This window comes from Penicillium samsonianum, assembly GCF_028829775.1.
Source record: "Penicillium samsonianum strain IBT 33392 chromosome Unknown utg000008l_segment0_segment0, whole genome shotgun sequence".
Taxonomy (NCBI): Eukaryota; Fungi; Ascomycota; class Eurotiomycetes; order Eurotiales; family Aspergillaceae; genus Penicillium; species Penicillium samsonianum.
The window spans coordinates 150,534-175,237 of NW_026643266.1; the positions used below are offsets into that span (position 1 = coordinate 150,534).

Consider the following 24,704-nt stretch of genomic DNA (forward strand, 5'->3'; position numbering starts at 1 on the left):
TCCCTTTTTTATTCCCTTTCCTCCACCTCTTACTCGATTGTCCAATGTCCGATTCTGATCATCTCTATTCTTTGTCGGGGTCTGCCAAGTCTGGAGTGGATGATGAATTGCAAGTGACAGGCAACATCTCATCGATCTAATCACTATGTTGCCTTTGGAAGGACGCAGTCAGGCGATCTTTGTCATCACGACGATATTCTTGGGGTTCTCTTTCATTGCGGTCTGCCTGCGATGTTTCGTTCGACTTCGCCTTGTCAAGGCATTTGGATGGGATGACGCGTTGATGGTGTTTGCAATGGTACAAATTGCAGTTATTTGGCTTTTCTCTATGCGCATATGTGCATGTCGTGGCTAACAATATCATAGTTTCTGAACATCCTATTCGCCCTGGCTGGAATCACCGGCGCCTTTTATGGAATGGGACAAAAGACCGAGCATCTTATTCAAACGGGCACGATGGAAACCGCCATGTTTGTACGTCTTCCTGGCTCGATCCGTATTTCGTGCCTCGGCCTCCGATTCCTCTGGTGTAGTCGAGCGATTGGGGTCATAAATCGTGGCTAACCGTTTCTTAGTGGTGGTGGCTCGGCCAAACTAGCTATGTCTGGGTCTGCGCAATCGCAAAGATCTCCATCGCCGTCGCACTTCTGCGCCTTACCGTCGCCAAAGTACACGCCCTTATCCTCTGGGTCATTATCAGCGTGACATCGATCGTCGGCTTGATCTTCTTCTTCATGCTGACCCTGCAATGCCACCCAGTTTCCTATTTCTGGCAGCGAGTTCGAGTGTATTACCCCCCGCACACTCCTGTCCTCGGCTCTTGCATGAGCCTCGACAGCATTATCGCTATGGCCTGGGTCTATAGTATTGTCGCAACATGCTGTGACTTGACTCTGGGGCTTTTGCCGTTATTCCTCGTGTGGAATTTGCAGATGAATTCGCGGACCAAGGCCGCCCTGGCTGGTATTTTGGGCATGGGTTGCGTGTATGTTCATACTCTTCAGACGGGACACTCGATGCACGATACTGACTAGATTGATTTAGTGCCAGCGCAGCCGTCATCGTTCGCCTTCCCTTCTTGCACGACTATAAGGATCCCGATTTTCTATGTGAGTTTTCATCTCCACTGGGGCTTGGAGCTGTTTTCCGGTCAACCGAACCAACGAAAGACCATAATAACGATATTCAATCCCGACAGATGCGACCACCCAAATCTCCATCTGGTCCAATGTCGAAGCCTCCTTGGGTATCGCCGCGGGCAGTCTCGTCACCCTCCGCCCACTCTTCCGCTGGTTTCGTGACTCCAGCTCCGCAGGCCACTCGCGGAGCAAGAGCAAGCGAACTGGAGGTAGCATACCACTTTCTAGTGTGAACGCTGTTCGATCCGATTCCTCGGTACCCCAGTACTGGCGACCGGACGTATATCCGGAGGATTCTCAGGCAGTTATCACCACCATTCACGCCTCGAATCGAGGAAGTCGCACGAGCAGCCAGGAGGATTTGAATCCCAATCAGGGGCAGGGGACGTTCTTCTCTGGAGTGAACGTGCAGAAGACTTTCTTCATGTCAGAAAACGAGTCGCAGTAATAGAGCATTGGGGTTACTTGTATTCATTGAAGGCGTCAACGGGATAAAATTGAACGTACCTTATTGAACAAAGACATTTGATCAACTTTGACCGGTCCCCTCATATATGTACTCGTACTTCCCTGCAGTTTATTCCTACCAACTCCTTCCTTTCTGATGTAAATCATCCAAATTTAAGACACAAGCATGTGGATGGCTCTAAAACGGCCACATCGCAGAATAAGCTGCAGCCAAGCCACCCACGAATCCTTCCATGAATCAGGACCGTACATCCATTTCCGGCTCTTCCTCTATCCGGGGAGGGTAAAAAGAAATTGGCTAGACTGGGGGAAGGCAGGCTGTTCGGGTCAGCTTTCCCTGGGGCCGCGGTTGTGAACCGCCAAACAAAGCTCTGATCGGCTCCTTCTAGATGTGAACCGTTTCACAACCTTGTGAGTAATCCCCGTCAGTAATACGAATTATAATTCCAGCCAATCTCCCGTAGATCAATGTCCACTACTGCGATCAAAGCGACGGTCATTGCTTTTTGTGGGGCGTAGTACCCGGGTTCATGCGATCAATCTGATTATACTCTGCCGCTGAGAGAACCCGGTTGAATCCCAATCGGGGTCTAGCAAGCGCCATCTGAAACCAGACCTGGTAAAGGCATCTTCACCATCATCTTTTAGGACCAACTTTCGCTTGTAGTTGCAGTAGGCATGCGCCCCGGCCTGCCTTCTGAAATCAAACATGACATGAGCGCTGATTAAGGGTAGAATTTTCAGCGTAGGATGCAGGAGATAGTGCAAGAGGTGTCTCAGCCGGACGGCTCTTGGTGGTATTGTTACAGATATCAAACCCACCTTCACAGTGATTCTATTCGAACTGTGATATGCCAGATGTCGTCCAGAACGCGGCGAGTTTGACAAGTATATAGTTGCTGCTCAAATAACAGTCGACGTAAAGGGCGTAGAAAATCCGGCGATTTCCTCGCAAGAGCTGCTTGCGCGAGATTAGAAGACGGTGTCAATGGAGAAAGGATACACGCGGTCACCTTGACTAACCTGCAGCTGCAGTGACATCCAAGGTGAATGTGGCTTTGCAATATTGTTTGGGCTTGGATATAAACATGCGTGCTTAGGAATCAAATCTACCAACCATCTATCCAACAGGACACTTCACAGCAATTTTGACAGCCCCTCCTGATGCAGTTTCGTGTATGTCCGGTTGGTTCGTTTCCGCTCGCTCAAATACGTCGAACAGCTGAGCAACGCGGAGTGGGATCAAGTGGGACTGTACCAGGCGGCAGTTCTTGGGTCGTGATCTCTCTCATTGGTTAGGCTGTGCCTCGGGATACGACGGTCTAGTCCTCTCGATTCGTAGCTGAGATGGCCATCTTAACTTACTAGGCTCGAAATAAGGGGGATTATTGCCTCACCTTCTCCTTGCACGCGGACCTGGACTAACAATCCGGCCGTCTGCGGAGGTATGGCTTACCTGCCATGAAGCAAGACAAAACCACCACCATTCCTCGGTGTCTTTCAGGGTTCCAGGCTTGAAAAGACGCCAGATGCCAATTGAGGCCAATGAGGATCACCTATTAGACGCCAGGAATCCAATCCACAAGGAGGCTATCCTTTCAGGGTGTTCGAATACCGAGATACACACGGTGGTATAAGCCCATTGGAGTTTGGGGTTTGTATCGGGTAGACATATTAACACATGACCTGATGCACAGAGCCGACTGAGAGAGAAGGGCCAATGTAGACGATCTGAACCTTACATTGACTCATCATCGATGGCGCCAGTAGTCATGAGGAAGCGATAGACAGCATGCGATCGCATCAGTATAGGGGAGCTCGAGCAGACAAGACACTTGCTCGCTTCGCATTTGACTCGAGTGACGGGAATATGAGGGGACCTCCTGTTGTACGATCCGAGTCAGCAAGGCTTGACCACTTGGACGAGTTGTTATGACTTACCTGTTCATAAAGTTCGCAGAATGTTCGCTTGAGACGAGACGATCAATTAGCTTCGTGGTCATATCTTACCGACGAGATCACTTACAATTGTCTTCATCAATGCAGTCACCATTCATGCGATGTTGACATGATATTGTTTCCAGTTCGTCGCACTCTCCGGCTGTCGCTTCGAATAACCCGCGCTGGGTACACCGGGCACCTTTTTAGAGCCAAAGTCGCGTGACGAATTCACCTGTGGAAATAAATTGTACAGTCGTAAAGCGATAGGACCTCGCGACGCGGACAGCAAGAGGTTCACACTCCGCCGTTCAGAGTGAAGGCGGTGAGGTCGAGGGGGAAGACGCGATGGAGCACGCGTCGTAGTGACGCCTTGGTCTTATCTCCGATCCGGCGATAGGATTCCCAACAGTATTTCAGTGGCGATGGGCTGCTCCTATGTACAATGGCATGGAATCAGTAATGGGGTCCGTGTTTTGGAGCACAAAAATCTGCACAAATAACTGATATAGCGCAGCAGCGGGGGCGATAAATCACTCACATTATCAGGAAGAATGGACCTCTCAAGCTTCTATGCAGCGAAGCACGCAATCGGATATTCGCACCTTTATTTGGCCGCTCGTTTGATTCATATACCTCACCTACGGTATGCTGCGTAGTTTGGAGCGACGGGGCCAGAAATGGTGTGTAGGCCATGGCTTGTGCAGAACACTAACGGGGGTGCTGTATCCTCGGGTCCCTCTGGTTCGATGTCAATGTTCACTGTCATTCATTAGCTTGTAGATTCGCGACATAATCCATGACTCACATGTTCTGGTGGCCAAGACTAGGGACGAAGAGACGGCAAAGAGTTGCGGTCCTTGCGCTCGTGCATTACGTCGAATATCGGTTCGATTGGAATCGCATTGTCTTCAGGATCAGTAAATTTCCAGACAGGTCAGGCTAAGTTTACATACCTGCGACGCGGATATTCGCCTATCTCTTGGGAGCACACACAGTGGCTGTACAGTAGATCAGCTAGTCGACTGCTGTGGCGGAGGCATCTGCGCATAAACACTTTGACCAGTCAGCCTAAGTCTCGTCTCTTTGATCGGCTGGCTGGTTGGCACAGTTAAGCTGCTGAGAATCATACCTGTATCTCTCACAGGCACTGTCTGGCTTGCTAATCCACGATGTATTCTATAAATGTCAGTACAGTGGGAATTTCAGTACTGGATCAATGGGGAAGAACTTATCAAGTGGCTCAGACACAAACCTGCTCGATTTTGCAGAGTCAAGTGAATAAATTGTAGAGCAAATTGCCGGGGGTAGAGGACGTATTTATAGGCTTTTCGGCTCCTTCTGTTGCGCAAGTGCTCTGCTTGGTAGAACGCGTTGAGGGACAACTCTTAATTTAGGCCTGTTGAAACCCATTTCTTCTTTTTACCGCAATTATTTGCAGCGAAATTTTTGGTGCCTCTAGATACTCAGCGAGACAGGCGAGTAAGAGTCGTAGTGAAAAAAGTGATGCTGAGTCGGTCAAGAAACGTTGGCTGACTGTTGAACCCTTCACGGCTCTCTAAAATTGAGGCACTGGGTGCTATTCAATCCGCAATGACAGGCTCATATTTCTTGTTCTGATACCTCATCTGTGAGCGACTCAACGTTGATTCACCGAAAAGCGCCTTCAATTTTATCCCTAGAAATCGTGGAATTTTTTTCCCGGCCTCGCTTTAGTGTTGTTTGTCTGAGATGTGAGTCTGTCCGTCTAGATTGCAGAAAGCGACCCGTTGAAGCTTGGCCACACGTTGACTCAATTTTTGAACTTTGACCATCAAGATACATTGGGTTTATATATTTTGTTTTGTTTTCTCAAGATTTGTTTTTGATGGCTGTGAATCCTACAATGTTCTGTTTATCGAGTTTCTGAGACTTTCAACGAAAGTGGAAGTGTCTGAAATATATCTCCTCAATGAGCATTCATATCTGGCCCTCAACATCGTGAGGCTTGATCAGTCTCCCCGACCGACTCGCTGATCACTATTCCTTCTATCAAATTGACTGCCAACCGAAATTAAAAATAAAATCCATTCAAAAACTGACTCCGTTGATTGACCAATGTGGTGATCCATAACCACCGGCGTCTGCATATTCTATAAGAGACACCAAGGATCGATGGAAATGGTATTGTCCAGAGCCGTGACTTTCTCCTGCGGACAAGATGGATGCACAAATCAGCTCGAAAGATCATGAAATTGGAGGAGATCAGCCGCCCAGTGAATTGCCAACCCTTAGCGAGAAAGACAAATCACAGGAAAGTTCCGACCATGTCCCATTGGTAAGTGGAACGATTCGGCTTCAAACGCTTTTGCTGACCATTGCAGCCCTCTCCTTTGCAGCAGGAAGCAGAAACAAGACACACCCTGGCGACCGAGCCATTTCAACCTATTCTAAAGGCGCTAGCAGACCTCGAGCGCGACGATGCCAAGTTTGCCTTTCCCGCAGCTCACTTGCTGGACTCTGTTGACGACTATGGGAGCCATGCGTGTCCAAGCACATGGATGGTCAGAAGCTACAGCAGGGCAACCTTGTCTTGAAGGAGGCTGGTACGCACCTGAGAAAGAATAGGGACGGTCTTCAGCTTCGCCACGACAAATAGCTATCCCGGCTGCGCTCTTTTGAACAGGCCTTGAAATTATCCTGGCAGAGGCTGATTAGCGTACTTGATGACTGGAATCACCCTTTCAGAGTTGATCTGGCAGGGCCCTTGGATAACGTAAGAGAGGAGTGAGGGATCAGCTATTCAATAAAATCAGGAATGTCAAGAATGGCGGAAAATAGTTCATTCGATGATTCGAAATTAGATTGAGAAGAAATATGATCTCTAGACATCTGGACACCCGACTTATCTCGGAACATTGATCAGAAGCACCTCTCTCAATTTTTGTCCTTTGCTCCATTTGTTCAAAACGACTTCCTGAAGGGCAAGAGCCGCAGTGTAGAACCACTTTGTTTGCTCCTGGATAGAAAGACCTTTTGATAATAAAGGTGGTGGAGGTATTGGACCTCCACGTCCCCCCCAAGTCCTAACCCCTCTCCCCCCTGTAAGACAAATCCATGAATACATGTAGAATGCCTTCGGGTGGAATCGACGTAGCGCTCCCGATTTAAGTTCAGAATATTGGGTATCAGACAATCCAAGAAAGAGACCCATTGCCTCAATCACCACCCGAGCTCTCCATATCCATTTTGCTTCACGAATAGGCAAGGATCTAACCCAATGGCTCACACGACCCATCCGCTTTTCATGTTCCCCTTCTGTCTCTGTAGGTTCCTTTGCGCGTTCGGCATCCATCTCATCCTCTAGAGCGTTCTGGCGGGTGGTATGATCTGGCACTTCGAGCTTGCGAACCGATTTGATCAGATTATAAATCTGTTCAGTGCTTTCTTCCGCTTCTTCTTCATCAAGAACGTAGTCTTCAAGTCGTATAAGAGTTGTATCTTCATCTGGGTAGCACAAGCTCAACAACAAGGCTGGGAGAAACTCGATTTTTGGCTTCGCGGGAACGGTAGACTTGGAAATCGTGCCTTTTGGGCCTTTGAATCTTTGAGACGGCTTCTTTATGTGAGAATTGAGTGTGACATTTTTTTGATTGCGAGAAGATGCCTTTTGGCGGGCCTGTTGGCGTGTTTGTGCCATTGAGGTGGTTGAACAAGGTTTCCAAACTGATAATTTTTACCAAGTCGAAAAGGATGAATGGGTTATGTAGACTGCAAAAACTGGGTTGGCGGCTTAAATAACTAAAGGTAACACAGGTATTAGTCATAGCTATCGGATGATTCCATATAGATAGACTATGCTCCTAGGAACGAAATCTAAATAAATTCCATGTACTGTGGGTCCAAATCTATGCACTCGTCAGTTGGAGTCAGCTGCCAAGATTATTGTAAGGCGCTTGAGCAAAGGAGAAAAAGAGCTATCAGACTAGGCTAGGCCAGGCCATGGGTGGCGCCACTGGGCACCTAGTGTGTAAGACGTCGTAGGATTCAACATTGCAAGTTCCGTTCAATTGCCAATAGCCTAGATTTGAGAAATATCATAGGGAACAATCAAGCAAAGAAGCCCAAGTACCTTCATGTCTGAGCTTGAGTTATGATCTACATCATATGGTTTACCTAATCAGCATGGTATTCTGAGGTCTAAAGAACAAGAGACATACCGAGAATGCTTGACAGAATTTGGGACAGTTAGCTTAGCACAAGAATTCACAGGTATGCTTTGCCAAACTAAAAAGGCGGGTACAAGGAGTGCTAAAGCCCTTGACAATATATGAAAGGGTACCATTACCATAGTATCTCACGCAAGTCCCAGAGACCATTTGATATGAGGGTATTGAATACATCTGACAGCTACCTTGGGATGGGGCTTGTGAGTGGAATCGATTGAGAGGGACCTTCTTTTAGCTTAGGGCAAGGTTCCTCAGACTGTTATAGTACCTCCAAGTCCATGAGCCATAAAAATTGCGAGCCCCGGCTTTAACACGATGAAGCACTCGGAGGTTTGAAACCAACCACACATGGATTTTTCGATGTGCACGGAATCTGAATATTGCTGCGCCTTTCAATATCTGCAGTAGCAATTTTGCTGAAGAGAGGGAAGGGGAGGGAGAGATTTGGGGGTGGGAGAGGAATGACTGCGAATCTACGTGGAAATGAAGAGCCCTTATTACCGATTTTGCGAACAGATACTGTGAAACTGAATCTGGGAATGAAAATACTATCCTCAGAAACATCAAAAGCAACTCTAGGAGCTTTTCATCTTCTGGGACCTCCTCTTTAGCTCCTAGGGCCATTTTGTTTCTAGGAAACTGAGGTCCACCCCTGGGATCCACACTCTACGATCCTGGCAGAATATGACTTTGCTCTGGGAACAGATTGGCTAGATCTGGAAGCTGTTTCGCTTCTAGGACCCTAATAAGGCATCCGAGAGTCAATATTATGCCTTCTGGGGTTGCGGAAAGCCCTCACAAGATACCCTTACCAGACCTGCGCACAAATATGAGTCATTCAACGACTCCTGGAAAGGCAAGCTATAGCCCCAGGAACCGCACCTGAGGTTCCAGGAGTTGATAAGACTGTCAACAGGAACATGACTTTGGTTCCTCGAGGTGGAGGTACAAGACCCCAGAAGCTATTTTGGGCTTCCTGGGGGCTACTTGGCTCCTGGAAGCGGCTTCTTTGCCCCCAGAAACCACACTGAAGCCCCTGGGAGCAAGGTAGCTCCCAGGGCCCAGCCATCATTTCCAGGGCTGATAGAGCTTGATCCTGGAAACCTCAAAAGCATTTATAGGAGCTGTGTATCCCCTGGGAACTACTCTTTAGCTCCTGGAGCTACTTCCTTATCCCAGGAAACTAATCTACTCCTGGGATCTTCACTCTACGTTCCTGAATGAACACAAAATTGGTTTGGGGAACGCATTGCCTGGATCTGGGAGCTTTTGCACTCCCAGGGCCATATTTCTAAATCCTAGAATCAATATTCTGCCTCCCAGCGTAGGGTACTAACTCACAAAACACCTTCTCCAGACCTACGCACAAATCTGAGTCACTTTATTATTCCCAGATGCCTAGCCTATGGTTTTAGGAACCGGACTCAAGGCTCCAGGAATTAATAAGCTATCAACAGGGATATGACTTTGGTTCCCCGAGGCGGAGGTACAAGACCCCAGAAGCTATTCTGGGCTTCCCGGGGCCTACGTGGCTCCTAGAAGCCGCTTGTATGCCCCCAGAAACCGTACTAAAGTATCCGGGAGCAAGATAACTCCTAGGATGTGAGTTCCTATCACTGATAGAGCTGTTAATAGGAACGTGACTAAATTCCCAAAAGTAAAGATGGATAGTTCTATAAATTACGTACGATTTCCTCTGGCTATGTGATTCCTGGACTACTGACATGTCCCAGGGTCAGTTTTTGAAGTCTTTACGAACACCAAGGTTAATGGATATTTACACAGAAGATCGTCAACCATCACTTGTCTTTTATATCAAGCCACTCAGAACACCGCTCCAATATCGGCCAATATCGACCGGCTAGTCCGATCAAGCGATGAACATGCTTTGATTCCAATCAGGAAATTCAATATCTAAATCATCTCCGTAACTCTGCAGTAAAGTCCATTCCTTTGCATGACCCTATCCGTCGCACCTCTCTAATGTTTATGGACTCCACCTCCCTCATTCTTCGAAATTCATCATAGAATTCTGCGATTGTTCTTATTTGTAATACCTGCTGACTCCTTCTTCAAAACCCGAGTATAGTAGGCAGTTAGAACCGCCACTGTGTATGTGTTGTAGGCTCGGTGCGCGGTCTCTGCTAGTGACCATGTAAGTCACGTACGACAAAACACACAAAAGACACGATGAGGAGTAAAGATCCGAAAGCGGCCTGGCCAACGGATCCATAATACGTAATCTTGTAATATCAAATGTGGCCCCTGTCAAAAAACTCGAAGGATGTCTGAAAGCCGTGGACGCAGCTGGCAATCCAACCCCCTAAGGAGAGCACTATCATGCTCACGATGATTTGAATGCAACCGTAGTAAAACTGAGCGGCGCAGTTCTCTTGTAGCCACTTCGGGTGGATCACAAGGATTAACCCGTAGATGGAAAACAGGGCTGAGACCAGGGCCACAATCACCATGCTATCGACGACGTTGTCCATGAGCTTTTGGAATGTGATGTCCAAAATAGAGTCGCTCGGGTTGACGAGGTCGGATTTTGCACGGTCTCGCAGGACGACCGCAAAGTGTACATTGGCCGAACTGAGACTAGCAAGGGCCAGCCAAGTGATGATAAGGTAAATAATGACAAGACGTATTCGTATCATGGCGGCGGCAGTCCTCGGAGACATTTTGTGTCCGCAATAACAGATTTATCGAGTGTGAAAAGATGAGGCCAGTGTCGCTCAAGGGAACAGTTGAGCAAAGTAAAGAGTGGAAGGCAGAAAGATGAAGCAGGTCATTATCTCCGGGTACTGTAAAGGTTATATGTGCTAGGTGATCTTCACGCAAATGCTGCCTCTACAAAGAATGACCCAGCTGATACTGAGCCGCGCCATATACCATTTAAGTACCTGGTGTCTTAGTGGCATTCCACGGAGGCTTTTACTGGATAAGTATGTTTCAAATTGAAGCACTATTCCTATGCTCAAGGCCGATGGCCTCTACAGAAGTGTCTGATCTCTCAGTACGGATCCCCGGAAATCACCCGTTTGTTCCCAGGATTTACATTCCTGCTACTATATTATTATCCTCATTAATATGTGTCGTGATTGCGCATAACACTTCTCAAGATTGGACGAGCACCGATGGAAGATTTCTGATACCGACGTAGTTTGCCTTGGTCTGTTTGCGATACATCACTCCGCTGTACTCGAGGAAACTACGGTTTGCTTTTGATTGAAAATCTACCCAACAGTCCCCAGAAAGATGTAGTCACCTCTTTTCTATCTCTTTTGTTGAGCTTGTGTTTAATAGCCAGTGTAGGATGCGTCTCTAAGCCATGACAAAACCGTCCCTGTTAGGTGAACCAACGCGGCCGATTAGGAAGCGAGTTCGAGTGGGAAATTTAACAAAGTCCCACTATTGGCAAGGAAACCAACATGGCTCAGATGGATATCTTCTATGGGCGGAAAACAAACATGCTGCTGGTGTTCAATGGTGTTTTATGTTCAACGTTGATGTCAACGTTGATTCAACGTTCTCACACCATTCACCACCCGTACATCGTCAAAGGTGCTGGAATGAGAACACTCAAAAGATACTATCATATCGGCACATACCAGCGGATTATGATCAAAGAACCTAAAAGCTCCAGGGCTCCTGGAAGCACAAAACAGACTCTCGGCCAGTCGGATCTTTATCGTGGCTGCGCGGCGCGGCTGAATCATCGCCCTAACAACCCCCAAGGCGTGAGAAATGGAACTCCCTTCCACACGTTCCTATTCATGGTCAAATATAACCTGGCAGCAATGTTGCTCCTGGGAATATACTTCAAATCAATTGGTGGCTCGAGCACCATGTGGATACGACAACTGGATTAAAAAATCATTCATTCGATCGTTGGTGTACGTACCACAATTGTGGCCACATATTGACATCCATAGTCCTCCTAGGAGCCGGTGCTGGTAATGGTAACCCGCAAAATCTCGATTGTGGATATGGTGGGCATGACCGTTTCAGCCCCAAGCATTTAAAAGGTCATGATTGTCCTCACCGTCGATGCTCTCGTATCCTTCTTTTGCTCCAATAACTTGCCAGTACAACACCATCACTAGCGAAGCCAATTAATCATGAATCACAACCTGTCACAGGGTTCAAAGAGGTCCAATACCCCAGAAACAGAAGGTCACAATGGGCGTACATGCCAAACAGGTATCGTTATTTTAGATCCCCTTCTCGAGGAATCCATCGGCTAACAAATCTATCACATGAAGGCAATGAATCGGCTGAAAAGTTCCGTCGGGTCGTTGGCCTATTCACCCACGGGAATCGCGGCCACACAAGCCAGGGTTTACAACCGCCTGTTTACCAGCCCACTGACTCTGTAGCTACAGAGGCAGTTACTTCTGTTGGTACCTATCTTGCTAGCTCAAGGGCCTCTACGTTGCCTTCAGGCGTCATAAAGGCTGAAAGCCAAGGCCTGCCCCCTCTGAACGCGAAAAAGAGAGCAGCCGAACCCTCAACCCTCCCACGAAAGCGACGCCGACATTCATACTCCACCTCTCAAATACCGGGCCGCTCACAACTGGTGCGTCGAAAGAGACTCCCAAGCAATATAAAAATCAGTAGGAAAATGGTCAACGATACAATTCAATACCTACAAACGCTATCCGACCACATCTTGATCTCCGACACCATTTTGCCCAAGGAGTGGGCCACTATGCATCTCGCCACCCAATTGCTACAGAGCAGGTACGAAGAGATCATCGCGAGGAAAGAGATGGAAACAGACGCTGTGTCCGATTTTGATTCCCCACCAACACAGCCAGAAGAGAAGTGCCGGAAGTGTGCTGCTGCGGACGAGGAGCGGCTGTATGACTGAGACGCTCCTCGTTCTTATTACCTTGTCGGCTATATTTTGATAGCATAACTGGTCCACGAAGATTGACGAGCAAATAAAATGTTATGGAACATAACTCGGTATTTGAGAACCTGCCAAGCTTCAAATCTATCAGTCCATGAAAAAGGGACTTTCAGGTGCGAAGATGGATTCAACGATTTTCTGTGGGTGATTTTAGTCCGCTCGACAAGCAAAAAGAAATATGTAAAAGCCAGCTGCATATTGATCTCCAATCAATGCAATATAGATTAGAGAAATCAGACAGTATGTACCAGACAAATCGGGGATACATATGACCTTTTTATGTATGATTTGTTAAACTACGTATTCCATTTCCCAGCACATCATATAAAAAAAAGTTTGCTGTTGAACATTGAAGATGAAGACGCTGACACAGCTGTAAAAAAGAGTATTTTATCTGATCACTCAGCATTTTTGTGTAGCTGAAATAGAAAATGCTTAGCATAATTATGCTAGCGTGGGACCATATGGGAGTCCCACAATTCCCATGGGAATGCCGCGGGACCAGGAGATGGGACTGAAATTTCTAACTCCCGTGGGAGTTGGCAAGGTCTAATATGACCACTCATAGAGGTCAAATTGATGTAATTAATTGCACCAAAATGGACCATGCTATTTTGCTTTTCCAAATCATCAGATTATCTGTCCAGTTCAAGCCAGAGAGCCAGAAGCCAGATAGTTGAGATAGAAAGAACTCCACATAGCTATTAACACCATAGCTCCAGCTATATCGGATACATGAGCACAGGCAATATCCGCAGAAGACCAGGCTATGCCATTTTGCCTTACTTGACCCCTTATCCCTCGAGGGTATAGAGCAGGGTTCCCCATCCTAGCTGGTCGTAACCACCACTATCCGAACCGTAGTCCCCAGAGCCTCCTTCAGATCCTCCTCCATTCTCCACGACCAAGTCTCTATACTTCTTCGTCCATGTAGTGTTCAGGCCTTTGAGGACCCCATAGTGGTTGTAAAGCAATTCCCAAGTTGGACGGATGTTACCGCGACTGGAGTTGCTGATGGCTGGTAAACCCAAATACGCGTTGCCATATGCCTTGTAGGGAACATCATAGCCGAGATTGTATCTGGCTTCGTATTCGGCGCTAAAAGGTTTTGTTAGCACGAGGAACATCGGAGTGGATCACAACTGGCAATAAAGTCAGAACGGAAGACATACGCAGACAAAATGATGCTATCATTGTGAGCGAATAGATCATCCCCCTGGTTGTAGGTCATTTGACCTATCGCGGCGAAGAGTGCAATATCCAGCATGGTATGACCTTGATCACGACCAGTCTCCATTGGCTGACCCAGGACTTGATTGTCATACCAATAAGTGTAGGGAACTGCATTGTTTATCTGTCCATTCCCAGTGCCGTTGAGGAACCAGTTCACGCCTTGTTGGTATATTGTTTCATTATCGGTGAGAACTCCAATCGAAACTGCGGCAGCGATCTGGGACAAATCCCACCCAGGGTACACTCCTCCACCCCAGGAGCCCCAGTTCTCATGACCCACAAACCATTGATTAATTGCTGGGTAAAAGACGCGCAGCATCATTTTGGCGAAGCGGTTGAAATTCTTCCATCCGGTATAATTGCGCATGATTTCAGCAGCCTGACAAAATTCGTAGCCGTAAATTCCGACCGCAAGATACAAATCCACGGTACCACTGATCTCAGTAAGGTTCGCGGACCATGCATCAAGGATACCGACAGCAGCGTCTGCGTAGGTACTGTTTTCCGTCACAGACCACCGAATGGCAAGCACATAGGCCGCTGCAACATCCTGGTATAACTGGGCATAGTTCTCGGCGTGGGTGCCGTCGTAGCCTCGGTAGATGATAGACGCAGGGTTTGGTTTGTAGGAAGGATCGGAATATGGGCTGTCGACAAGTTTGTTCCAACCCTCCATCCAGGGCTCGGCCTCCTCGTTAACTTTCTCCCGGATGCGATCAAAGTCTTCAGAGGTGTGGAGAAGCCCTGGGTGCGTAAAGGTTGAGCAAGCAGAAGCGACGCAGGCCAAAACAAAAAAGTAGAAAAGTCCCTTCATAACGACGACTATCAGTCCCCAGGAGGATCTTGATGTCTGTAAAAGAATGCCAGATGTATCCAAAAATGACCTCAAAAATAATGACTCGATGCAGTTGAAAAAGAGTGAATTATAGCAAGAGATATATTGAACTGCGCATGGAGGTTTCTTTATATGCCGTCCATACAAGATTTTCTCATATAGCATACTTGAAACGTTATCTTGGCGTACTCTATTTAAACAAGATATCGGAGATTGCTTCTAAGCCGATGAACTGTCCGCTGTCTGCGCTCCCGATGAAAACCAATCCTTGAAGTTAAAGGAGAACAATTATAAACCCTGTAAGTAGCCAAGCAACCCACACGCCCACTTGCCTAATGAGAAAGAAGGTAGGGCGTTCTTAAGATGAAACGGCGCTACGCGATCACTCAATCACGACCCATCACACGTGACGGTATCTGAACGATTTTCTAATAGTTACTGGTTATGAAAAATTCCATACGGAGTAGATGTCTCATATTTACTAGCCCTAAACCAAGTGAGGAAGAAATCCCGAAGTGATCGCAGTGACACAAGGCTGGGTAACAAATGGATCCTGTCGAAGGTTCTTTTAAAGTTTGGTGGCGTAGGGTTAAATTGTGTACTGTGATTGGTGAAGTTCGTCTTTACCCCTGGTTTCCGGCTGTTGGCTCCAACAGAATTACCGAAATCCCAATAGCTGCACAAATAGTTAGGGAATTAAATTGGGGTGTAGAAACGCGTACGACGTCGACAATTTTTTTTCAATATCGTTATCGTACAAATATCCGCACTAGCATAAAGCTCGCTAATTTATCCTATCCTAAACAATCAGGTGACAGTTATGAAGCTGGCAAACTATTATCTTACAACTGAATGTTTACACGTTTAGTTATGACAGTACTCATTCCTCATTGAGTGGAAATATATATTTGATGTGAATGAAATGTAGAACGCTTTTCTGCAAAGCTTCAATTTAGTATCTGAATCTATGAATATTACAGTTTTGATATTCAAAATAGTACTGATAGATTCGTGAGGGCTTGGTCTCATTGTGAATCTATTTTATCAAGGCGCAATTCAGATTTGAAGTTTGCAGCTGGCGGACTCGTGAGTTTTTCTTAGTTGAAGCGATCACGGGATAGTCGTCCGATATCCAACAAATTATCGGGTGATATCAGCTGGATGTCGGATAGATCATTCAACAAATATCCACTTCTGCTTATCTATACCCAATTAGTATTGAGTATAATCTTCAGCACGTCTAAATCGCGCAAAAATTTGCCTATACCCCTATTTTGTCAGCTGAATTCCTTGTAAGCCTCATTTTCATGAAAAAGCTGGGCAGAGAGAACAATAGCTAAGGAATTGAAGAACTTTTTGATTAAGCCAGATGAAAATGTGCACCAAGAATGACATGAGCAGGAGGGATTGGATGGCTATCAAGAGAAGATGGTTGTGCTTGTACAACCACCATCAAAGCATGACGCCGGGTCTGCCATGGATGTGCACGAATCAACTGCCATCGGTGAGAGAATGGAGCAGAATGGCCCTAAGCGATGTGATGTGTCTGGGGGGGAGGTGCGTTGGTCACGGGCGGCACAGCCGTTGACCCAACAAGGCGCCATAATTGCCCCACCTAGGCGTCTTCCACTGAACTGCCCATCCCCAGGCCAGCGGACTGATAACCATTTCTCTTTATACTTTGCCCCTAGGCTTGTGACTTATTCTTGCAAGCAAGAATACCAGATTGAAGAGAAGACTCGGTGATGTAGCAAGTAGCGACTATTCACGGCGGGGAGCCGAACCCGCTGGACAGCACCGGGCTCTGCATTACATTGTGGAAACCCTACGCCCGCAGGCATAGGGTTTCTGCCAAGAACCGGGTACTGGGTAAACATCAATCCCAATATAGTATAGCGTTTTTTGCATATATAAAAGGTAATCCAAAAATGGGGAAGTAAACATGCATTCAGAGTGTGCAGTGTTACGAAACGCGATGTTGGTTGCCTAAATAAAGCCATTCCCGACTAAGTTCAACGTGCCGCTCCATGCTTCACCACACGATAAAAGTCTACCAACTAGGGGAAATAATTTTTAAACAGCAACTGAAACACAAAATTCTCAGCTTCAGCTCTGCATGAAGATGATAAAAATCTCAACCCCGCCTGTAAGCCTCGGTAGCTAACTGCTCTCACTGGTGATGCTACCGGGGCCTTGATCGGGGGCTCAACTCTCTCCACGAGCAATCTCTACTTGTCAGGAAATTTTAAGCATCAAATCAAATCCCTTATAATTTCCAACATACGAAAGTATACATTTGGTGTCATCATGGTAATTCGAGCCGATTCCTCGTCATAAATCACCCTGGCTAACAATCAACTAGCATCCTGTAACGCAAGCGCCACCCACAACTATCGTTCGATGCTTATCTTCAATACCCAGCCTACGACTTCTTTCAATCCCTCAATGCAGCGATTTGCCCTTTGTACCGTACCATGGAACCCGCGATTATATCGCGTCTCAAAATATGCTTCTTGATGACCCAGACAGGATTCGTGCAAAACCATCAAAGTCCCATTCCGGCCATCATTGCCTCCTCTCGGCCGCTGTTCTGCATTCCATCAGGCCTTCTACCAACTGATTCCATCCGTCAACAATCCGCTCCGTACAGAGGAACTCTGCTTCGTTCATTTACCCAAAATTTTGCTTTTCTTGTGCCCTCTTCCTTGATATGTAAGGGGAAAGGACTTCTATTGTCAGTGTAATTTTCTGGCGTTTCGTACTGCTGCACGGGGAACTACGGGTCCTACATATGAACAATGCGCTAACTCAATGGATTGATCACTGTCACCCATGGCTACGAGTGTAGGTAGGCACGTGGCTTTCGGGGCTCAACTTACCCGCACTTATATATAACTGGGTAAAACTGGGTAAAATATGTGCGCTAAAAACTTCCAGAAGGATGGTGGACGTCATTACGAACTTTAAAAGCAGCTCGATTCAGCTTATTTCAATCAACACTAATGGTGGATGAAGCCAACAATTTCTTTGTACCCAAGAACGACTCATCGTGGAATGTATCTCAAAATTTACACGTAGACATAAATTGGCGGGTCTTGGTATGTAAAGCCAGATCCCACCATTTCCAGAGGTTTGGTCGAGGTCTTTCAACTCGGCAGCGTCGGTGCAAGAAATCACACGGTGATGATGGTGTATGTTGTTACCGAAGTAAAACTTGAGATCTCAAGACCAGGCCGAATGTAACATTCCCTCCCATCTGAGATTCTCTCGGAGCGTGTTGATCGTAGCCAATATCCGTTGCTTGGCCTTGTTGAAGTTTGCCTTAAATCAGGCATTTGATATAATTGCCAATTGGGCTGACGGGGCCGATCAAATAGTGTGGTTTGGAGTTCTAAAATCTTCGCTTTGATGTCGCTCTGCCCGAGCTTAAGTAGAGAAGAGTTCTTGCGCGTTCACCCTATTATTGGGCATCATGCCCGTGGAATCTTTCTTGTTACCATCAATGGCTCGCCTCTTATGGCTTAGATACAAAGTTAAGGTTTGTGGCGTCTAATTACTGCGTGTGGTGGTTTGTAAATTTCGGTTCTAGAACCCTTCACTTGACCGCCACACTAACACAACCGGAATAAATTCACACGATAAGCTTAACCTGAACAGGATTCACCTCCACTAGTCGGGTATTCTCTCCATAGAACCCGGAAACAAGCTTCTGTTAGTGGTTATGGTTCGCATGGACGGTCCATGACCGAGGAAATGCCGACCGATGGCCCGCGCTTGAGATGGGGGTGCTGAATATTCCTCGGGCGCACTAGTAAAATGGCGACCCTCTTTTGCCGACATGTAATGCTCTTGGCACAGGAGCGAGCTATGCTGACAATATAGAACACGTGACTATCGCGCCTGGGAACTTATAATCGTTCGCGACCCTCCGGGATCATTTATAATTTGTCCGACGAGCGTTCCAAAAGGTTCATGCTACAAATCCTGCGAATAACATCTCAAGATGATTACTACTTTTAAAAAAGCTTTGACTCGGGTAAATTCTCGAGCTTGGCTCGCAAAATTTTTTGAACCTGTTTCTCAAACATCAAGATCTCCCCACCCACAACAAGCAACAGAAGAGGCAGACTTTTATTCAACTGGAGGCTTCCATCCCGTTTCGCTTGGAGACACTTTCAACTCTGGCACATACAAAGTGATGAGAAAACTAGGCTACGGACAATATTCTACCGTTTGGTTAGCTAGGGATTCCAAGTGAGTGTAGTTCTCCACATTTGTCAAACATGCAGCTTATCGAGTACTGAAGGGTTCAGAGGTATGTGGCTCTTAAAATACTAAGAGCCGATTGCTACGGTGGCTCGCACGATATCTTTGAGCGAGAAATTCTCTCGAAATTATCCGATATCTCTAGGAAAAGCAACCATGGAGGCCGACCCTACGTGTTACCCGTTCTAGATCAATTCAAACACGAAGGGCCAAATGGACAACATATTTGCTTTGTGTTCGACGTGTTGGGCCACCACTTGGATTTTCAAACCGCAAAATACCGAAATGGGAGATTGCCTATCAAGGCAGTAAGAACTATAGCGCGACAGCTTCCACTAGGGTTGGATTTCCTCCATAGGGAGTGTGGAATCATTCATACCGGTACTACCATACGTTGCGAACCGCCTCCTACTTATAATGATGACGCTAATTATAGTCGACATACAGATTTAAAACCTACGAATATACTACTCGAGCTGGAAAATCCGGAACAAACTATTGAGAATATCTATCTGAAGTTCCTGCACGGGTTAGTAATGAGTGTGGTATTACAAAGCCACTCCGAGAGGTCATCAGGACGCCGCTCATCTCGAAGATACGTGAGCCGCACATCAGAATAGTTGACTTCGGTGTTGGTATGTATCACTTGTCTTGTCATCTTTCTGGGCGACACTTACACTGGCTGTAGCTTCTTGGTCAGACAATCATCTGTCGGATATGATTCAATCTCCAGCTTTACGAGCACCGGAAGTCACAATCGGTGCCCATTGGGATCATAAGGTTGATATCTGGAGCCTCGGTTGCCTTGTGAGTATTCAATCTATTCGCTCAAATATGGCGAGGTTGTCTTTTATCTCCTAATTTTTAATAGATTATTGAGTTTGTCCAGGGGATAGTGCCTTTCTCTGGAGTGGCATCAGAAAACGGTTCGTGGACAGTTGATGATGACCGGCTTGCAAGGACCATCGAAATACTTGGTAATTTCTCGCCTGAGCTTCTTCGGAAAGGAAACAGAACTGCGGAGTTTTTTAACACGGATGGTATGCATTTCTTTCAAACAAGAAGCGCCAATATCATATTTTCCCAATTTTACTAATTCTACTTAGGCGGCCTTCTTCGAATCTCAGATCTGACATCGACTAGTCTAGAAAGGCTAATAGATGGCGCTGAAAGGCCTTTCCTCAAACCCAACGACATGTCCGACGCTGAAATACCCGTCTTCATCGACTTCCTTCGAGGTATGCTTACAATTGACCCGACATATCGAAAGTCGGCCGCAGAACTGCTGCAGCATGAATGGCTTAAAATGTGACTACTCCAAAATACAATTGGAGTGAAGAGAGGTAGTGTCATCTCATTGCCACTTTTTATAAGAAATTTAAAGCTTATATCTCACATGGACCGTAGGTTTTAGCAAGTAGTATCTTACATTGTTTTAGAGAGATAGACATGCCCCGATGCGAGATCTGAGCCTAAGTTTTAAAGGTTCGTTACTCTAATTAGAGTGTTTCCTTCTGCGGGAACCAAAGAAATGTAACATGGAGCTATATTTGCGCATTTACTGATTGAGACAAGCAGAAAAAAACATGACTTCTCTAAGGCGAATACGGGGATTGAGATCAAGATGGTTGGCATCTTCAATTCTATTTGAGAGATCACCTGATAGCGGGGTATACTGGAAATCTGATCGTGAACTTACCGCCCTGTTCAAACCACCTACCTATAATCATGGCGGCTAGAGGGCCAGGGAGCTGATCCACGAGAATCCATAGAGAGAATCCATTTTTGAAGAGATTCCTCTTCAGTTTCCGTTAATTTATGCGAATTTGCGCGAGAAATCGCGCGGTAAGGAGTGCTCTTTAGCCGGCGGAGGAGAGTCGATTTTGGAACTTCGAAACGACGCGCAGCTTTACAAATAGAGGCAAACTCTTGATTCTTAATAGCCTGGATAGCTAATAAGATCCTACCCTCTTGCTCTATTGAATTTGCAGAGGATCAGGAGCGAATTGGTGGCATAGTGAGTTGAATTAACTAATTGCTAATTCCTAGACGCGTTTTGGGTTGGGTGGACCACTGGATTACATGGACCACTCGCTTACCGATTACGTTAGGGTGCGAGGGGGAATCGCCCGATGCTTCGCATCCTACGACAGACCATGATTTCCCCTAATATCAATGCCCAAAATGCCGACGGCCAAAAGCCGTGATCTTTCCTACGATACACATGATCCGACGATCGATCTATTCGTGGGGGCGTCTAGGTTCTGGGCGTTGACGTCTGTGTCTTTTGAGAGAAGGATTGTAAGCCTATTAGGGAAATCGTGGTCTGTGTTCCTAGATCCCTCATGCCCCACCCCTGGGGATCATTTGTTAATTCCGGGGAGCCCTCGTGCTCCCGGGATTCATGCTCAGGGGCCAGGAACAGATGTAAAACGCGTGGTCTTGCTATCGGTTGAAATATTATCCGATGGGTGACCCACTGATCCACTGGCACGGATCTTGCCAAACGCTATGCTGTAGCTCAGGGAACCCACTCCTCATTCCCCGGAGCTATATCATTTAGTCCCGGGAGCTGTAGGTCCTCTGGGAACTACGAGTCTGATCCCTAGGAGCGACCAAGAGCGTGCCTAAGTACCATGCCATGGATCCTGGGGCCGGATATGACCCCAGGAACGTAAGGTCTCATTTGCGAAATGAAAAGTGGGCTGTGAAATGGGTTCTTAATATTAGGAATATAAATTAAAATGCGGCCAATAAGTGCCCCCAACGGAAAGTTGAGGTGATTATATAACTGGGCAGAATCATGGTAAAGTCAGTCAAGATACTGAAGAGAGGCAATAAAATGCATGACCTGCGATTGAGAGACTAAAACCGATCTACCAGTCCTAGGAGGTCCAAGTAGGAGATAACCTCGTCGATCAGTTTTAATAATACAAACTGAAATGCAGACATAAGTGTGGGCAACGGAAAGAAGAGGTGATGCATATTAACTGGGCAAAAATTTGGTGTAAAGACAATATTTAGAGAGAGGCATCATGTTGATAGTCAGATAGCTCTCACTCTCTCTCCCTCTCTCTTCCTTTCCTCTTTGTCCCCCTTTATGCGAATCGACTACACTGCTTTCTCTATTTGTTTCATGATCGTAGCTCGAGTCTAGACAATATTATCCTCGAATACATTCCATGAAGTTTCCTGGTCGCTCATTCCCGCGCGTTCATCGAGGAAAGTTTCCAACAACAATTGTACGCTCGAAATAGAACTGCCCTGGAATTTGTATATCGGCTATAGTATAGCACTGGGAGTTAGTCAAGCTGCAAAAAACTCTTATGTAAAAGGCCATACATACCATGTCTATCATAGTGGGGGCTCCATACTTGCTCAGCCAGTGGCGTTGCGTGTGGGTGATTTCCGGTAGTATACAAAGGTAGGGCTGTGGTTGGGGTAGCTTTGTAATGCGAATAACGAATAACGTCAGGCGATTGCTCAAGTAACATAATTTTGGGGTTATCACCTGTTTGTGTACTCGAATTTCTCTTTATATATCTCGAAATAGAACAAAACAGCTGTATTAAGGCGACAAATAGAGCAAAGATTGAGATGATGGCTTCGGCAGATAAGGACATGTTAGTATGTCAGTATCGAGGTAGCTAATAAAGGTGCTTGCGCTGGTAAAATTAAGACAAGAGAGGAGAACTGCATTGCGGCGAGTTTGTTTATTAGCGGGTGGGGTGAGTAGACAGGCATGGAGACAAAATACCGGAATCTCAGCCACCCTGGCAATAAGGCACGCAGGCATCGATTCAGGCATCCGACCTTGAGCGCTAGGTTAACGTGTTTCACAAGCGAGTGACGCATCCTGAAACACTATAGTAAATGCGATAAATTACAACTTGAAATCCCTGCAACGGTGGTGTATACAGAATTCTCCTCATAGCTTAATGCTTTTTAGGTTATATCTAGCCTCTATAGGGAGTTTAGAAAACCTTTATGACGTTGTGGTTGAGATATATGTATTTCTGGCTTTGAGCAATGTAATTTTCAATACCATAATAATGCAATTTCCGATTTTATTGAAACTGATATATAGTGTTTGAAAGTATTATCGATAGCTATCGAATGAGAATGAAACCAAACAACTACATGGTTGCTGAGATATAACGTTGTAAAATATCGCATTTACTATGGTGTTTTGGGGTGTGAATCTCACTTGTGTGCGTCACTCGCTTGTGAAATACGTTATACATCGTTGTACTAAGGCAGCACGTTCGCATTTGCTTGACCGATCAACTTGGGGGAAAGAGCGTCCTGTACATACAAAGGAGCCAGTTGAGGCCCAGCAAACAAGGCATCTACAACCACTCTGTCGCAACAAGATTTTACCATGTCATCCTAAATTACTAAATTATAAATTAGAACTATTTCCCTACTTTAAGCATCTACGATAGCTTTCTCTATTTTAGCAGTATTTCTCTTTTCTCCAATAAATGCTTGATTTGTGGGAGATAAGCGCAACTCAGCCATGGAGGCTGAAATGGCAAGTATGAGAGAGGCAAATTCTTTTCAGGGGAAAGGCTGTTAAGGTAAAGCTTGATTACATTTGACAGCGCAACCATGAACATCATTGGATCGCATATCTTGAAGATTAATATCATATGAATCAAGCAGGATAGCTTATAACCTAATGCCTACGATGTATTTTCCCGCTCAGCCCGCTATCAAACTGTTGTCATTGACCAAAATCCTCTGAGACTCTACCTCGTGGAGAGTCTACAAGAGGAAGTTGTTTTAGGTCTGGGTCAACTTTCATCAGTGTCTTTCAGTATTACTTGTTCACCACGCGCAGCATGATATGCCAAATCCTGTACATCGGTTTTCCAACCACTCTTCCGCGCAGGACAGATGGGAAAGCGCTCGGCACTGGTCGCAGCGTAGGATTACGCACTCCTGGGCTTGTTCCTCATCTTCGGCCAAACAAAACACACAGTGGATGTTTTCGAGCTCTTCACTCAAGCTGAGACTCCGGAGCGTCAAGTCTTGGACACCCGCCCAGATATTAGTGACCGACGTCAGGATAGCTGGTCGAGCCGGCGAAACGTGCCATGGAACACTGTTGGTCCGCAGCATTTCGGCAGTGACAAAGGGATTAATTGATTGCACCGGCTCGGGGCTGGTTGAGAGGGGCACCGGCGGGTCTTGTCTGAGCCCGTGAGGTGGTGACCGGTCAGTGCTGTCTGATGCTGGGCGTCGCCTGGAGGCTGGCGATGTCTGACGCTGGCTCGGATGCACAATGGATGGAGATGCAACTCTAGAGTCATGTGGCACTCGCGCCTGGTTGCGGACGGCTGCTTCATACCACTGCTGGCCAACTTGGTCGACCTGTCGTTGTCGATGCCATCTCGCGCAGAGGAAGTCTCTGGCAACACCACAGAGCTTCGCTTGCAAATTTGACAGGTCAAACGGCTCTCTGGCGACAGTGTTCAGCTTTTGATGGCCTATCTTGGTGTCTTCAAGTTTGATCGAGTTTTTGCATGGAGCGCCTTTTTTCGTCATCCCGCAACAGAAGCCAGGACTGCCATTGGGGCTGACTTCTATCTCACAAATAAGAAACGGATTCCAAGGCAGCATGGCGGACATTGAGGTGGTGTACAAAGGCAGAAAATGCTTCGGATGGGAATTGGTGTTGGACAATCTCCGCAGCGTTC

General features: G+C 46.5%; 5 protein-coding genes across 5 annotated transcripts; 3 read left to right on the plus strand and 2 right to left on the minus strand.

The window, feature by feature from the left end:
- Positions 1-145: 145 nt before the first annotated feature.
- Positions 146-1,587, plus strand: N7471_013019 (uncharacterized protein; the record flags this gene model as incomplete). The annotated part of the gene is made up of 5 exons (XM_057285738.1): positions 146-298; positions 367-474; positions 576-985; positions 1,045-1,109; positions 1,199-1,587. 5 exons carry the CDS (start codon positions 146-148, stop codon positions 1,585-1,587), a joined length of 1,125 nt encoding a protein of 374 aa, XP_057129731.1.
- Positions 1,588-6,429: 4,842 nt separating this feature from the next.
- N7471_013020 (uncharacterized protein) lies at positions 6,430-7,224 on the minus strand (the record flags this gene model as incomplete). Its single annotated transcript, XM_057285739.1, has 1 exon — positions 6,430-7,224. One exon carries the CDS (start codon positions 7,222-7,224, stop codon positions 6,430-6,432), a length of 795 nt encoding a protein of 264 aa, XP_057129732.1.
- Positions 7,225-13,462: 6,238 nt separating this feature from the next.
- N7471_013021 (uncharacterized protein) lies at positions 13,463-14,715 on the minus strand (the record flags this gene model as incomplete). Its single annotated transcript, XM_057285740.1, has 2 exons — positions 13,463-13,766; positions 13,841-14,715. 2 exons carry the CDS (start codon positions 14,713-14,715, stop codon positions 13,463-13,465), a joined length of 1,179 nt encoding a protein of 392 aa, XP_057129733.1.
- A 1,449-nt stretch (positions 14,716-16,164) lies between these two features.
- N7471_013022 (uncharacterized protein) lies at positions 16,165-16,482 on the plus strand (the record flags this gene model as incomplete). The annotated part of the gene is made up of 1 exon (XM_057285741.1): positions 16,165-16,482. The coding sequence occupies one exon, from the start codon at positions 16,165-16,167 to the stop codon at positions 16,480-16,482; it is 318 nt and encodes a 105-aa protein (XP_057129734.1).
- Positions 16,483-18,829: 2,347 nt separating this feature from the next.
- N7471_013023 (protein kinase) lies at positions 18,830-20,314 on the plus strand (the record flags this gene model as incomplete). The annotated part of the gene is made up of 6 exons (XM_057285742.1): positions 18,830-18,990; positions 19,043-19,531; positions 19,579-19,637; positions 19,691-19,809; positions 19,874-20,042; positions 20,109-20,314. Coding segments are annotated over 6 exons (1,203 nt in total), but the record flags the coding sequence as incomplete, so codon positions are not given.
- Between the last annotated feature and the right edge of the window lie 4,390 nt (positions 20,315-24,704).